At 32.2% G+C, this 17,013-nt stretch overlaps 1 protein-coding gene across 3 annotated transcripts in view; it reads left to right on the top strand.

Annotated features, from left to right (window-relative positions):
• The window catches only part of Nmnat (nicotinamide mononucleotide adenylyltransferase), a 43,255-nt gene that overhangs the window by 12,457 nt on the left and 13,785 nt on the right, over nt 1-17,013 (top strand). For 2 of the 3 annotated variants that reach the window (XM_069823223.1, XM_069823222.1), the window contains exon 6: nt 2,858-3,224. The exons of the other annotated variant lie outside the window; for it this stretch is intronic. In XM_069823223.1, the coding sequence (XP_069679324.1) occupies nt 2,858-3,224 (367 nt within the window). The remainder of the gene's footprint in view (nt 1-2,857; nt 3,225-17,013) is intronic. 3 annotated transcript variants of the gene reach the window in all.

Raw genomic sequence — 17,013 nt, 5'->3', positions numbered from 1 at the left:
TCATATTGCTAATGGCAGAACTTTTAGAATTTAAGATTTTAACAGTCCTTTGTATTTCATCACATAAATAATTGAATTTTTATTTGTTTTGTGAGAAATATCTTCTTTTCTTTTATAGAATATATTATGACCAAGAAATCATGAAATGTTATCTGGCTCTGAACAATAGAATAGCTTTTCTCGAATATTTCTTGACACAATCTCAAATCAAGGTTGGTTTACATGCAGCGTCACTTAAATATAAACAAAGAAGATACTGCTTGTCTTATCTTTGTTCATTGAAAACCATATGCCCGTGTTTTATTTACCTAGACAACATAAAAGTGTATTAAGGTGAATAACACTGCAATAAATTTCTTTCCTGTACCATTATTAAGAGACTGAATATAATAGTGTCATCTTGTAATTTATAATATTTTTTAAATTACCTACATCTCTACAATGGACTTTTATTTCAATATAATCTCCTCTTGTGTGTATTGACTTTATCTATATCAGAATAAACATAGTTATATGGAGCTTACAATAAGTAGTTGTGTGTAAAAGAATTTCATGGGAATGGTATGAGAAAGAGTACTGAATTAAACATACTTATGTGAGAAATACCTGTTGCAAACTATTTTTTTATCTATTAAAAGTTGTGAAGAAGGGTACAAGAGAGATTTTGTATTAGTTTTAATGCAGATAAAAATATTGTGATATAATATTTTAATATCTTGTATTTACAATTTTTGGATCTTAGTGTAGGCTAAGTTTTTCCTCCATTTGTCCCAGTTATTCGAGACTGAAATTGCATAATTTTCCCATAAACATATGCAATTGTTATCTTTATATGAAAATAACACTGTCACAAAGTTTACTGTGATTAAACATAATTTTTGTGTCATCATTGACATTTCATCATGTGGGTGAGTATGTAAAATATTCTAATCCCTTCCACTAATAAGAAATTTGATTCCTTTTCTACAAAATATTGTGATATTCCCCCGTGTTCCATTGTTATTTGAATACAAAATGCATGGGCCATTTGTTTGTGCAAATATTTTATAACTTTTCTGTGTTGAAATTCCCAATTAAGCTACATAACCTTTCAAGTTATTGGACGTTTGACCTTGACCTTATCTGATCTAGTTGAATTTTTGACAAGAGATTTTAATTGATTTAGAATATTGTTAACTTGATATTAAACTTTTGTAGAATTTTTGTAATATGTTTGGGAATGCATATTTTTACGTAAATTATTTTCATTCGAGTGACTTCACTTCCAAATTTTAAAGCTCAGAACTGGAAAACTGAAATTCTATTTCTTCAGTTGAACAACCTAGAATTTTGTCTTTATTTCCATTTAATAGAAGATATCTTTCCAGAACCACTATGCCCATATTCAAAATTATTAATTTCCTCAACCTTTAGCGAATAAGTTTTGTTTTTATGGTCTTTGTATACTTTCCCTCATTATGCTTGCATTTCGCATTAACTTTAACATATCCCAGTTGCATCATTCAACTTTCTGTATGACATACCTCTAACTTATCCAGGACAATTTTGTTACTCAAAGCATTTATGAAAACCATAAACAGATTATTAATAACTCTTAGGATTAGAGAGGTACAAAATGTTTATTGTAAATTAATCTTTTGTTTCAAGTAAGTTGTAGACTCCTTTTTTCTGAAATTAGTTTAGCTTCCTATTTGATTCATTTTTGTAACAATTATTTTAGTCCATCTTCAGTCTTCACATTTCTAATGGCAATTCTTATTATTTTATTATTACATTTATTGCTTGTTATATTTCCCATACATTTCATTTTAACCTGTATTTTTAATATTATTAGACTTCTAATAATTTTGTAGTTTACATTGTATTTTATGTTCTGGAATTTTTGTAAGTGTATTGATTTTCGCATGTAATTCATACATTTTTTAAGAGACTTTGATGAAATTTTTAGTGTTAATCAAATACTTTCCGACATTCTAATTTAATACAGAATGAAAAATTTTAACCAATTGCAAAAGTGAATATAAAAATGTATTCTTTCATCATAGTTTTTAAGTTTCTTCTTGCGATTTTACTTGCCAAAAATACTGTTGAAGTAAATCATTATTTTGATTAATATAAAATAAAGGATGAGAATTTATGTCATCGTAGTAATAATTTCGGGTTAGGATGGCAGAATATACTAAATGAAAGAGTTGAAGTGTTAGAAACTAAACATGCTGATACAGCTTATCACGTGCTCTCCCCTGTTGGTAGATAGAGTTATGTTCGGAACTATGGATAATTTTAGGAAATAATTTAAGAATAAAAACATACGTTAATTCTGAAGTTAACGTTTAAAAACATTCAGTTAAAAATAGATCAATTGTATAACTTCTCAAGCAACTTCGATTTTCTCAGATTACAAAACATTCCTATAAGAGAATACATTCCTCATATTTTACGAAATTATTTATAAAAGGGTGTGATTTTTAAGTAATTGCATCACTGCTTTTATCTGTGGGTTCCTTATTTCGGTTTATTTAATTGGACAATTGATTATTGTTTATATTCTAATTGTTGCTGCTTTTTTGTCTCTTACTGCTGCAGTTTTACTTACATTTTCTGTATTGTGTCCTGAAATGTGGTGCCATAAAACATTGAATCTTAGCTGTGTAATGAGAGATCATTTGTCTTAACTGATTTAATAATTATGTAATTTTCGGGAAAAGTAGCAAACATGAAAACAGAAGTGATTGTACAATATCCTTAGTAATATAATTGTGCTTCATGTTACAAAGAACTGATTACGTTTTTTCTCTTTTCATTGCTTTCCTAATTGTTATGGAATATTTCTTATCTTCGGATTGGATTCAAACAGTAAGTATTTGTTGTATCCAGAAAGTCAGTCTCGAACTTGTTTCCTTACACCTTCCCCAAGTGACGTAAATATGGAATCTCCAAGCCCTACTTCCAATTATGGGAAGTATGACTTTAACGAAACAGTAACTGTCGAACAGATGACTTCAGGCTCTAGGTTCGGTGGAAATCCATTACTTAATGGTCCATCAACATACATTCATGTAGAAAACATTATGCAAGAAAGGAATGAGATAGAGTCCCGATATGCAGAGAGAATTGGAAACGAAGAGAATTCAAAGAGAACAACTCTAAGTATGGGATACCCAGGTCAGGCTGTTCAAATAATTGCAACACACAAAGGAAATAACATAGTTCACACGGAAAAGGTGAGCATGGATACAAATGATACAGTCACAGAAACCAAAATAGTGGAGGAACCTGTAGCAAATGTTAAGATTCACATCACAAAAGATGGAATTAAAGTCATTAGTGATAAAGAAACGACAGTTTAAATCATACAGTAATGTCTCTTGACACAGCTATTAGCCTTCTTCTTTTACTCTAGTTACTACCACTTGATGTGATTCAAGAGGAATGCATATCATTGCATTACTCGAGACTTTTTACTTCCCTCTTGTAATTAATTTTTTAAACCCCAACACAAGATCTTCCCTATGTGAATTAATATAATCTAACAGAGTTAGAAGTATTTCTGTAATGACATACTGGTATTGCCAAGTTTCTTCTTCTTCTTCTTCTTCTTCTTCTTCTTCTTCTTCTTCTTCTTCTTCTTCTTCTTCTTCTTCTTCTTCTTCTGTCATTATTTTGTGTGTGTGTGTGAATGTACAGAGTGATTCTTAGCTTATGTTTCAGGAGAATACAGTAATAGAGGATTTTAAAACAGACATTTTTCATTAAGAAATGTGTATCTACTTTCTCACTGTTATGGCATTACAGTCGTTATAGTGGTGAGAGATTTAAAACTTTTTTTATCGTATCATGTCTGAAATATATGTTTCATCTTGAAATATTTACGAATAATCATAAAGCCCATATCGAAACACATCTTTTATACCTTTTCTGTCAGCAAATCTGTCAAGTTTCGATTTAATCTGACACATTTTCTCCTAGGGCTTTGTCATCTACCATGCGAAAGAGTGCATGGTTGTGTGTTGTTATAATAATGTATCTTCACCTTTATTCAAACTTGTTAAGAGACATTCAAAATTTGAGTGAGTTTAGGATCGATAATCAGGGTTTCGTCTCATGCCCTGCACTCGTGCTGGATCTTAATCCAATTGACTTCTGAAAGAGTGTAGCAGTCAATGTTCTAATGGTGCCACTAAAGTCATAAAACTGGAAAGAGCATCAATTCGAACAACTTCTCTAAAGCATAGCACTCTAAATGGCCAAGTGACATAATGTTCTTCCATAAATGATTGCCTACCAACAGACACTGTTTATGACTGTAGTGTCGTAACAGCACCGAAATAGACACGCATTGTTTAATTAAAACGTTTTGTTTTGGATCCCTCTATCTACTGTGTTCTTCTATAACGTAAGTTATGAATCATCTTGTATTTATATAGAAAAAGTGATAAAACCTTTTTCAAAAAGTAAAACTGAGAGGGACCAATTCATTTTAAGAACCACATTTGAAATGTTTTGAGTTAATGGTGCATCTCTTAATTATTTTTATATTTCTGCACCATATTATGTACAGAGTCTTTTTTCAGTAACGTGATAGTCCTACAATCTCTATTCTGGTTCAGCTCTGTGTAATTGCTGGAAATCGGCATTTGCTCTTAATATTGCCAAGTTTAGTTGAATTGTAGGTGAATTACTGCTATCAATCATTGAGTACAATACAGTAATGAAATTGTTTCCATACTTTGAAGTAGAAACATCACTATTAGCTATTGTTTAGTTACCACTGAGGTATCATATTTGCTCCTCAACACGTCCTTGTTAAAATCATCTAAACCACACACTTGCTTCTTTCGATTACGTGTTTTGCAGGAGACGAAAATTTAACCATGCCTTTTGTTCTTGTCTTTTTCTCGCCTCATCTGTAATTTGTTGAAAGTATGTATGTCGATACTACAGGCAGCTGCCATTCTCTCTTGAGTCTTGGCAACGTCAATTACTGGCCCACCAGTAGTCATGGACACAGAGCACCAACCTCCTGACTTGGCTTTTCAGTATTTCTCTCTTTGAATTCCCTTACGCCATATCTTTAAATACTACACTATTGCTACAAAACTACACTACTTTAACTCTAATAGTATAACTTAACACTAAAACTATAATTAAAAAAAGTAATAAAGCAAATAAACAGAGCTGCCATAAGAGAAACTTTCAATTGCAACAGAACAAGCTGGACTGAATCTGATTGGTTCTTACAAACACGTGATTATTTTGTGCTACAGTGCACTCATGGCTACCTGCGCGCCTACATGGTGAGATGTATGGTAAATTAGGAAGTTCTGACTTCTTCGTGGTTGAGAATTAGTAATAAAGTACTCGTGTTATTTAAAAAAAAAAAAAACCTTTAAGTTACTTCTTTTGTTGCAGTCTTAAATGCATAAATATTGTGCAGGGATTTGGTTAGTCGTAGAAATTTGAGAAAAATTACTTTACGTACATTGAATTTATGGATGTTAAATTGCTTTATGCATGTTGTTTTACTTAGGACTCATGTGCCAGTATGTCATTACAGCTTTTTTTTAAACACTATTATAGATAAGTAAGTAATGCATCAAAGTATCAGAATATTATACATAAGCTTCCCCTGTGTGCCAAATAAAAATTGAGGGTAGGACATGATTTTGCTTCAGATGTAGAAAATAATAATTATATTTACAAAAAATATCAATCTTTTTATAAACTAATTGCTATCAATCTGAAATAATAACTATTTTTATCACTAATTTAGTGATATTTCTACTGGATAACCATTTTAAAAATAAATATTGTATTACATTGACAGTTATCATTACTCATTATCGTTGTGCCAAAATATGTAGCAATAAAATACATTAATAGGAAAGGACAGTATTAATCATAAATGTACTAGCTATTTAATTTATAGCTCCTTCAGTAAATGCTGTTTTAATTCGAAATTGAAAATTATAAAATTTCTTATACATTGTTTGAACTTAAAAATATTATAGTACATGAAAAATAAGTTGGCACTAATATGAAATATTGTAGATTGTTGAGTAAGATATTTTAGTTGCATTTAAATTCATAAATGTATTAGCATAACATTTTTATTAAGCTAGTCTTAAGATGTTAAGCAGATATGATGTATGGTAGCTTGCTGTGGCATTACAGAGTAAATAAATTAAGAAATCATGAACATATGAAATACTGAAGTTTGTAAGAAAATATTGCATTTAAACCACGAAGTATATTTAAAAATAAGAAATTCTGGAGAAAATAGAAAAATATATCTGTGAATATGAGAAAATATTGCATATGTCTTCCCACAATTTTATTCATATATATATTAATCCATTTAATAGTAATCGAAGCTATTATTATTTTAGATGAGCAAACATGAATCCGAAATAAATTCCCAGTTGTACCTAAACTAATTACAGGAATCCTCTAAACATGATATGCTTTAATAACACCAGCCGAATTATCACTCTGGACTAAAAACAATCCATAAAATATATTGTACTTAATCTATGTACTGTGTAATTTTAAAATGATGAAGCAGTTGTTACCTTTTAGATCTGAGACATCTCTGCATTCAAGTTTGTTCAAACCCTTATGCTGTCTTTTCTGGGTCTCAAAGAAAATGACCTGACTACATTATCGTGGATAACTATGACCTTTGCAGCAATTTTTGTTGTACATCATCTACATGAATGTGAAATGTTTCATGACCACTTTCCATTCCAAACTTTATCTAAGACATTAATGTTTAGTTTAAAACACCCTTAATTAGAAACCTGGGATTTTAAAAATAGCCTTAAGATATTCTTAAATTGTTCCCCTTCAAAAATTGATAGTTTAGAAAGTATTATATATATTGTAGTTCACAACTACACGTGCAGGAAACAAGTTGTTGGTTATAGGGTTATGAATGGTGGGAAATTATTATTTTAATATTTTTTGTTTGTATATAGAATGATAAAGTTTATTATATCTTAGAATGTAAATATTTGTTGAACTTTGAGGTGTGCATCTCCCTGCATTGTAACATTTCAAATATATATTGAAATAAAACACCTGTTAGAAATCATAATAGAATTGAAGGTAAATATTAACTATCAGATTCTTTTGTTATCCTTGTATTATATTTTAAGAAACCAGGCGTCAGATATATGTAGAATTAAATAGAACAGGAATGAGTAGATGCTTTCTTTGACGGACTATATGAGAAATCAAAATAAGACCTGGATGATTTCATGGGCGGAGATATAAGGAGTTGTGATATAAGAGTATCGACCCTCTCTTTTCCTCCCCAAATTAGTGTTTGTATTTAATATTTATCAACATCTTAGCATCTTTATTTTACTAAAGATTATTATTTTTTTGGTCCTACAGAATATATCTATCATGGTAACAATTAATATTACTTTACACAAACATTTTAAGTGTAGTGTCATGCAGTAAGTTACTGATTTCTTCATACAAAAAAATAGTAAATTGGGGCCCCCATTAACGACTTAGATTTTGCCATGATCCTTTCGAAATATTTCTCTATCTCTGCTTATGGATGTTTGGTTACGAATTGAAAAAATCTGTTGTTATTTATGTAATGAGCCCAAAAATGTGAAAATATCGAATTTATATAAAATAAGAAATCTAATAATTTAACATCTCTTAAAATAATGAACATATATATATATATATATATATATATATATATATATATATATATGTGTGTGTAGTTATCTTGAGCATATAAATGCATTCAAGTGCACATATAATTGTAATGTTACAAGAAAAAAGTATAGAAATGTTTTCGAGAAAAAATAATGTTACAGCAGTGAATCTGTTATTTATGAGCAGATCTTTTATTGTTTTCATTGAGCTTGTGTTCTGTAGCTTTCCACTCATAGAGGTTTATACCATCTTTTTCATGATCAAGACATAGGCATAATATTATCCACATCAGTGATGGCAGATGTATGAAAGATGTAATTTTATGCTGTCCAGGAAAATTCCTGCGAAATTTCTGTTGATATTGATCAAAATTAAATATTCTTATAACTAAAAAAAAAAAAAATGTGAAGGGCGATTTGGCAGTTATTCATAGTATAATTTATGACCACACACAAAATACACCTTTCTCACTACGAACCCCTAATATCTTTATCCCCGAACTATGACTTTCCTTTAGGGGAGTGGGTAGTGATGCCATTGTGATTAAAGAATTTTAGTACAAAAGTTTAGTTCAATATTTCTAGGATTTTAGTGTTCAGAGTGAAATGAAAATTTCTATGGTTATACAACCAATCATTCTGAATTCATTGGTGTAAAAGACAGCTAATTGGTTTCCTATCCAAATGCAAAAGTAAGGTCCTAACTGATAACCTGTTTTCCCATGTTGCTAAGTGTACCTCATTCTTCAGGTGCAGATTACTTGCTACAATCTTCACTCATATATCTTGTATTTTTTTAAGTTATCAAGTGATGTATATTGTAAATTCTAAAGCAAAATTTAGTTAAGTATTTCACTCTTAGTGAAACCGGAAAAATATTGAAATTTGATTAACAATTTTTGCCATTTTTTCAATGAATATATTTTTCCTCGTGTTATATGTGTGATATTCTTAAACCCGTAGGTCTACTTTGTAGAACATAGGCTGCAGAAAACACTATAAAAATTATATGTAAATTGATTCAGCAGTTTCAGAGAAAAATGTACTCAAGTTTGAAAAATATTAACTTACAGAAAACTGCATTTAAAAAAAAAGAAGGATCTATGAATTACATGCAGCGCCAGAGATACCCCTCCCAACAATATATTGTTTTAAAGAGCGAGTTTTATACTTCTTTTAAATACAAAATAAAAAAATGGAATTTTTTACCCCTAATTACTACCCGGTTCCCTTAATTTCATAAAAGGAAGTCTTGCACTAGCTTAGAATAAATTTGTGAGCGAGTCTAATACACTAGGAGAGGACCTTATCTTCTCCAGCAGGTGCTGATATTAGAAATGAACTCTGTGTGACTTGTGGTGCTGAATACCCCTTTTAACTTGATGACATTTATATTGATTTATGAACTAACAGAACAGGTTCTCTAAATGCTTAGTAGTTTTAAAATTATTGATCTTTATTATCCTAGCATGGAAGTACTATCTATTCTACAGAAATATGTTGTTTATAGTATATAAATTGAATCTGTTAATGTAGTTGCAATTGATATTTAAGTGGAAGAATGTTTATTAAAATGCAAAAGAAAACCCTTGAATATTCCATTTTTCTACTGACAAAATTAAACTATTCTATATTATCTTCTCCAAAGTTACAAAATATAATATATCATACTTAAACTCCTTGTATCTCTTCCAAAGGATTAACTAATTTGATATACAGTAGAACTTGGTTATAACGACATCCAAGGGACCTTAAAAATTATGTTGTTATAAACAAGTGTCGTAGTAACTGAGATTCACATTATCAATCTAGTGAGGTGGAAAATGAAAAATAACAAACTTAATTAGACTTTTTTAGATTTATGTATTGACTTTTAAGCCTACAATGAACATAATAAAATACATGTATGCCTACAATTATAAATACAGTATTCTGTATTGAAACAGTTTGTTCAGTACTCGCCAAACTATTTTACTTAGAAGTGAAGTAATCAGTCATTTTACTCTGTTGTCTTCTACTTGCCCAATACCCACTTTCTAGGGCTAAATTAATTTCTATGTTCATAATTTCAATTGCAATTTCACTGCTCCCTTCCTTAGCTTCATAGAACATGTTCATAATTCTAATGGCTTCTAAAGCGTCACTCACTTCTTTTAGTGCCCATACTACGTTAAAATGCGTGCACTTAGTGAAAACTTCCTGTCGAAACTGATCTAATACTGCATGAATTCGGGCAGGTTACAATGGGGTGGAGAATTCGCTTGCATTCTAGAGGTCTATGACAGAAGGAGACTGTAAAGAATTTGTCAGGATCAGATTTCAACAAAATATTTCTTAAAATACTTTGTTTCTTAGAAAATCTTATTCCAAACTGAGGTTGAAAACGTTATATGCAAGGTAGACGCATATGAGTTTGTCGATTAAGCAAGGTAGGAAAGCATATGTCTTATGGGGAATTAGTTGGGACCACAGAATATTTGACGTTATAGGCGAGGTGTCGCACAAAACGAGGTCGCTATAACCAAGTTCTACTGTATTTTCCACATCTGGATTGTTAGCATTAAAGATTTATATGATATTTAAACTGAGTGTACCTTAATTCATGATGAGATTCATGGCAGTAATAATACTGTAATGTCCCTGTATGTGCATTTCTTAACATTTTTTAAGACATTAAAGAAGTTTATATATATGCAGTTACTTCCTTGTATATGATAAATGTTCAGTTGTAACAAGGCTTCAGAGTATTGATTGAATGACAGTACAGTTTATGTTTTTGGTTTACATATATTGTAACTAACATGAAGTGCTCAAACTTTGCATTTAATGGGCCATATTAATATTTAATTGGTCAGGTGAACCAATTCATTAAAAAAACTGGTCTAGATCTATTGTTTTCAATATGTCGTGACATTTCATTAACTTTGTGTAACATTAGTAACGAGTTAGATACAATCCATGAATAGAAGATGTAAATATATGCTCTTTTGTTTCCTAGTTGTAGAAAATAGGATATGTATGTGCGTGTTTTTCCTAACATTGTGAATTTGTGTGACACTTAAATCTGACTTAGGAATACAAAGGGTTTTCTAAAGACGTGCAAAAATGTTACACCAGTGTCAATTTTTCCCCATGTTGTTAAAACTGGTTGCTCATATATAAAAAGTCTTTGAGGAAATTAGACGAGCCCTTAATCAAAGTAGCGTTCAGTGCCATACCTGCGTGGTCTAAGGTGTCATGTCTTAGACTAGCAATATAGTCTGAGCACTGGTTTGAATCATTGAAGAAAAAATTTTCTCGTGAAATCTCGACTAGTGTATGGGACCATTGTCCACTCAGCACTGTGATGAATTTGGGGAGCTATAATGAGCAACAAAATTCGGTTTCATAAGCTAGCTAAAGGCTGGTTCACAATAAACCGGTAATGGAAACGAGAACGGAAATAATGTTAAAATATGTATTTTTTAATGTGAGCATTCACATTTAAATACATTTATTTTAACATTATTTCCTTTTTCGTTCTCGTTGTCGTTTCCATTACCGGTTTATTGTGAACCAGCCTTAAGTTGAGGGAGAATCGTATTGATCATGTGTTACCCCATGTATTGGTTGGATGATCATTCACCTCTGCTGAGAATGTGGATGTGAGATCAGCAGTCTGCTGGTCTGCCTTGGCCCTTCATAGGCAGTTGTACAGCTGGCGCCAGCGTTTTTGGCGTGTGTCCTAGATATATAGTGCCCAGTTTGTAAGCATGTTGCTAGTGCAGCTGAGAATGGTACCACTTCCTATACACGTCACGTCAGCCGTTTGCCAAACACAGTTGTCAGACTGACTGTGGCAAATGTAAAACACTCGAACTTAACGTTTCCATTACTTATTTCACTCGCCAAAAACGGTGACGCGGACTATACCACAACTTTAATCAAAGTAGTAATTTGTTTAATAGAGTTGCAAATATCTAAAGATAATAAAAAAAACTGTAATTGATAATTAGGAAGGTCTGCAGGCTGGTCAGTTTATGTAAAGAGATGGATCTTTGATTGATGGCTTGTCCATGTAACTGAGTGCAACTATGTGACATGACAAAATTATATTTATCTATGTTATATGATTGCGTCATGAGTATATGCTGTAAATAATGATTATGCTTTCAACACTTGGTAAAAGTTAATTTTTTCATTGTCACTTGAATAGATGTGACTTATTTACCGAAACTTTCTCACACTGATATTTTGTTTGAATTCTATGAACTGTATAGACTGAGTAATATTAAATTGCACTTTCCCTTTATTGAGACGTGACACCTCTGCGTAATGTTTGTGCACACCTTGAATTATTAATGTAGTATTGTTGAAATTAAGTTTATAGAAGGAGTTCAGCTTCAGTGGCGAAGCGTGAATGTAGAAAAAGTGTCAATACTCACATTATCTCAAGCTGTTATCAACAATTTTAGTGACTATTTGATCTCTGCATTGAAATGTTGTACACAACTTTTTTCTTTAATTAAATTCTTTAAAGGTGGAGTGGATTTTCCTTTTTCATTTATATCTTTTTTCGAATTGTAATTTCCACTGCCAAATGATTGTTTTATTAACTGTTCTATGCTACAATCACACTCTCACTCATTTTGATTTACTTGACTATACTAATAAGCAGGGGCGGCTTTCGAAGAGGGGCTGCGGAGCTGCAGCACCCCCAGACATTTGTTGTTTCTTGTTTCGTTTTATGTTGTGAAAAACATTTATTATACAGTCTCTATTTAGCGGCTCGAATTTAAAAAAAAAATTCGCTCTCAATGACATGCACGCAATCGTTAGTGAAGTCACTTCCTCCCCTGGTGCTGCCAGAGCGAAACCAGAGACAAGGACTATAGGGTGAAGCCACTCCCTCCTCTGGAGCTGCCAGTCTCGTCTCGGATGCTTTGCGCGTTAGTTTTACCCATCCTCCCTGCTTCCTCTTGCCGTGAATCCAGAGTTTCCAGGCGCTGCAAAATTTGCAGCAGTTTGTCAGTAGAGCGCAGTTTCAAATACATTTTCTTTAATGTTGTGAGTATAACAAGTGCAAAAATGTTTAATTCTGTACAATATTTACAGTCTATTCAGTTTAGTACCTTAATAATTCAGGAGAAATGTGAAATTAAGTGCCCATCAGTTGAATCTCATAATGGAAAGAGCCGCTAAACAAAATACAAAGGCTCGCATATTTTTTGATAATTTATCCAGTATCCCTGCTTTCTTCTCTCGATTTCCACACAGTCTGTATTAGATTAATGTGTTTCAAAGACAATTCCATCAGCTGGGGCAACAAAATGGATTTAAAATAAGAACAGTAAATGTTGTTCATGAGAAGGTGCCATTGCTAGAATGTTTTCAAACCATAATGGAATCTGAAACATCTAACATCACAATAAATGAGGCAAGCGCTCTGGTGCGTACTCTTGAATATCCTGAATTCAATTTCTGGCTCAGTTTTTTTTTTTTTTTTTTTTTCATTTAATTTATTGATGTATGAATAGACCTACAACCAACTACAACATCGCCAGTTAGATATTTCTAAGGTTCAAATCTGCATATAAAAAATTAAATTATGGTTTATTTAACGACACTCGCAACAGCAGGGGTTATATCAGCATGGCCGGTGTGCCGGAATGTTGTCCGTAGGATTCTTTTAAATACCAGTAAATCTACTAACATGAGCCTGTCTCATTTAAACACAACTTACAAGATAAGGAGCATGGAACTAATCTTTAAATAAAGTAAGTTGCTTGGTTTATTTTTGTATGCAGCCCCCCTTAATTCAATACCCACGAGCCGCCACTGCTAATAAGTCACTTTTAATCTCATGTAAGCTTACCCAGAATTGCCAACACAGTCACTTCTCACACACAGCTTTCACGTACGGTTAAGGGAAGGGCGCAGAGGGAGCAGGCCTTGCCAAGCATATGCTCTTAACACCAGTTGCTGGTTCCTGCATTAGCGAAAGAGAGATCACAAACAAGGACACAGAAATATTCATATGTAATGAAAACAAACTGTTGTAGCTTATATCTTGCAGCCTGATCAAAAAATGATCTTTACATTTTAATTAACAGGCACAAGAAATAAATAACTTGTTTCAGCTAAAATAATTTTTAATAAAGTAACTTTCAACACTGCTAACACAGATGCGTCGCCACTGTTCAGCTTGAATATTATTTAGCAGCAACCTGAATTCCTTCATCCAATGTTGGTTTGTGTAATTTGAGCATTACTTATTAGGTTTGTAAGGTTAAAAAAGAATAGACTGAAAATAGGGAACACAAATACCTGTAAGTTGTATATTTAAAAAAGTTATTCAATTATATTATAGAAATCATGAGCACAGAATGGAACAGATAAGATTATTATTCAACTTCATTTGCAAATGTAATAAATAAATGGGTGCATCTATATCAGTGTCATACAAACTAATGGGATTGCTTAATGAAGTTCTTTTTTTTTTTTTTATTGAGAACCTACCTATAGTTCAGAAGAAAATAACTGGAAATAAAATGAAAAGAAATATACACTTCAAAATTTGCTTATATTGCAATGTAAGTAATGCCCTTGTAGAATAGAAGCATAATTTGTTTGCTGTGACATCGTATTTGTAGTTAATTTCTAAATTGTTTGATCGTTCTGCTAAATATTGTGTTGCTGGGACATTTGGACATTTATTTTTACAGTAGATGTACTTCTTTCATTGTATAAAATGATTTACATTGAGACAGAAGTTTGGCAACACGTAACTATCACAGCTTCTTGCCTTGGTAGTTCAATTGGCAGAATGCAGACTACAATGGATTCAGGCCCGGGTTTATATCCTGACGATGGTGGAGTCATATTTGCGATGGATGAAGCCAAGGCTTTTCTTGGGGTTATTCCCAAAATGGTGAAGCTGGGTGTAGTATTATGACTGGCGTACAGATGGCATTAGTCTGAGGAGGCATTGTATGTCTCGAAAAATTAAAGGACAATGTAGCAGGACTACACTGGACTTTGTCTCCTTGGCTGAATCGATAGATGGCACCATATAGCTGAGTCACGATATTCAGATTCAACCATTTCCACATAAAAGAAAAGGCACAATTGGTATTAGCCTTCGGATCCCTGCTCCATGTAAAGGGGAAGAAAACTCTTACAGTTAAATTTTACACTAAATTTAATTTCTGGAATCTTATATAAATTTGGAGTGTGTTGTTGCCACTATACTAGATACAAAACAGCTATCAATTTGAGTTATCCAGTAAACTTTTCTGTACTGAACACTGTTAATAAAATAGTATTTAACAAAAGGAAGAGAACTGTTTCTGTTTCTATTCCACTCGACACTACTAAATATGGTATGTGATTGAATATCTGACGACCAGAACAGTGTATCAGCTTCGTTTTATTAGTACAAAATAGATCACTCATTTGCAGTTTCATATATTGAACTGGCAGAGCAGATGTTTGGTTTATATTTCCCCCAACTTACTAATTGTAGATATACAGTCGAACCTCGATACAACAATTTTCTGGGGGACTAGAAAAATAATATTTTGTTTTTTAATTTGTTATTTTACGACGTTTTGTTAACTGCTATGATTATCTAACATCTGAATGAGATGAAGGTGATAATGCCAGCGAAATTAATCCAGAGTCCAGCACTGAAAGTTACCCAGCATTTGCTCATAATGTATTGAGGGAAAACCTCAGAAAAACCTCGACCAGGTAACTTGTCCCAATCAGGATTTGAACTCGGACCCTCTTGTTTCACAGTCAGGATTGCTAACCGTTACTCCACAGCTGTGGACTAATCATATTGTTATATCTTGATATTGTTGTATTGGGGGTTATGAAATGTTGCCCAAATTTATATTCTTGAAAGACAGTATAGTAGAAATGAGAATAAAACTACATACTATAAAATAACATTTACTCGCCATTTGATTACACTATTTGATTTTTCTTCTCAGGCTACCACTTTAATGAAAGTAATGTCTTTCTTTAAAACGTTGTAGCCAACTGTTGGCTTGGTTTGAAGTTTGAATCACCAAGTACACTGGCAAAATTTAGCTCTTTTTGACACTAAATAGGGCCTGTTCTAGGAATGTTAATTGCCCTCATTTCATTAAACCATTTCAAGGTAACAATGTCAGTGTTTGCTGCTCCCACAGTTTTTAACACATTAATTTTACCACTTGCAATACTATTCTCTATTTCCTTGCGTTTCTTTATGAATGTTTATAGCCATTTTAGTATGCGTCAATCCCCTATCTAAATCATTAAATGCAACTAATTTAGTCTCCAAACTGATTTATTATCGTGTTACACCTGCTGTCATTAACAACTGAAGAGTCCACTGCAAGAATGATGGATGTCATTTGGAATACATTTTTCAGGAGAAGCAATTGAAAGTTTGAAATGCTTAGCGCTCAAAGCTTAACTATGATTTTCCGATCATTACTGGACAATGACTATTAGTATTAATGCCATATAACTCTGTATGTACATTCTAAATGTCTTAAGCTATGCATTGACAGTCTTGGTTCATTTTCGACAAGAAAGTGACATCCATCATTCTTGCAGTGGACTCTTCAACTAACACTCAACCATAAAGACAAATCCTTGGAGCTAGTAGAGTTCTATTGTAACATACTCCTTGCACAGAATGCCAAGGTCGTTCAATGCAAGTAGGGCAGAAGAAATAACGGAAAAATATCTTTAAGAGTGTGATACCATGTGAATAGTGGAATATTGAACATGAAAGAAAGTACATTTTAAAAAATTGTTATAATGTTTTTAGCTTTCCATTGGAATTTCTGCAAAATTAGACTGTGGTTTTAATGATGGATAAAACATATTTAAAATATGGGAAATACGCCATAACTGATAAAATTTATCACTCTGGGACTGATCAAATTTATCATTGCAACAGAATGTATGGTTATATCAGTTTTCGTTGTACAGAGGTTCGACTGTATGTGGTTTGAACGTTCAGTGTCCAAATCATGAGCTTGTCTCATGTCATTGTTGAAACAGTATTACTCGTAAATAAATAAAGAAAAGACATCCCCAGAGTAAGTTAACACACTATTAACAAAGTCCTATTTTGTGGTTGTTTTATGTCCATTTAGAACTTTAAAGTGAAGCTGGAACATCAAATTGTATTTCAAAAGTTATATAAATTATTTACAGAATCGAAAGATCTAAGTCACACTTCACTTCAAATCACTTCTATTGTGAGTGATTATTTGTTAGTGACTTTTTCTTCTCTAGAATTTCACAGGAAGTTCTTTGACAGAGGAAATCTACTTTATTTTGGTGCTGTGAG

Source organism: Periplaneta americana, chromosome 4 (genome assembly GCF_040183065.1).
Source record: "Periplaneta americana isolate PAMFEO1 chromosome 4, P.americana_PAMFEO1_priV1, whole genome shotgun sequence".
In the NCBI taxonomy this organism is placed as follows: Eukaryota; Metazoa; Arthropoda; class Insecta; order Blattodea; family Blattidae; genus Periplaneta; species Periplaneta americana.
The sequence above is the reverse complement of the archived record's forward strand: the minus strand, read 5'-3'. Positions and strand labels throughout refer to the sequence as shown.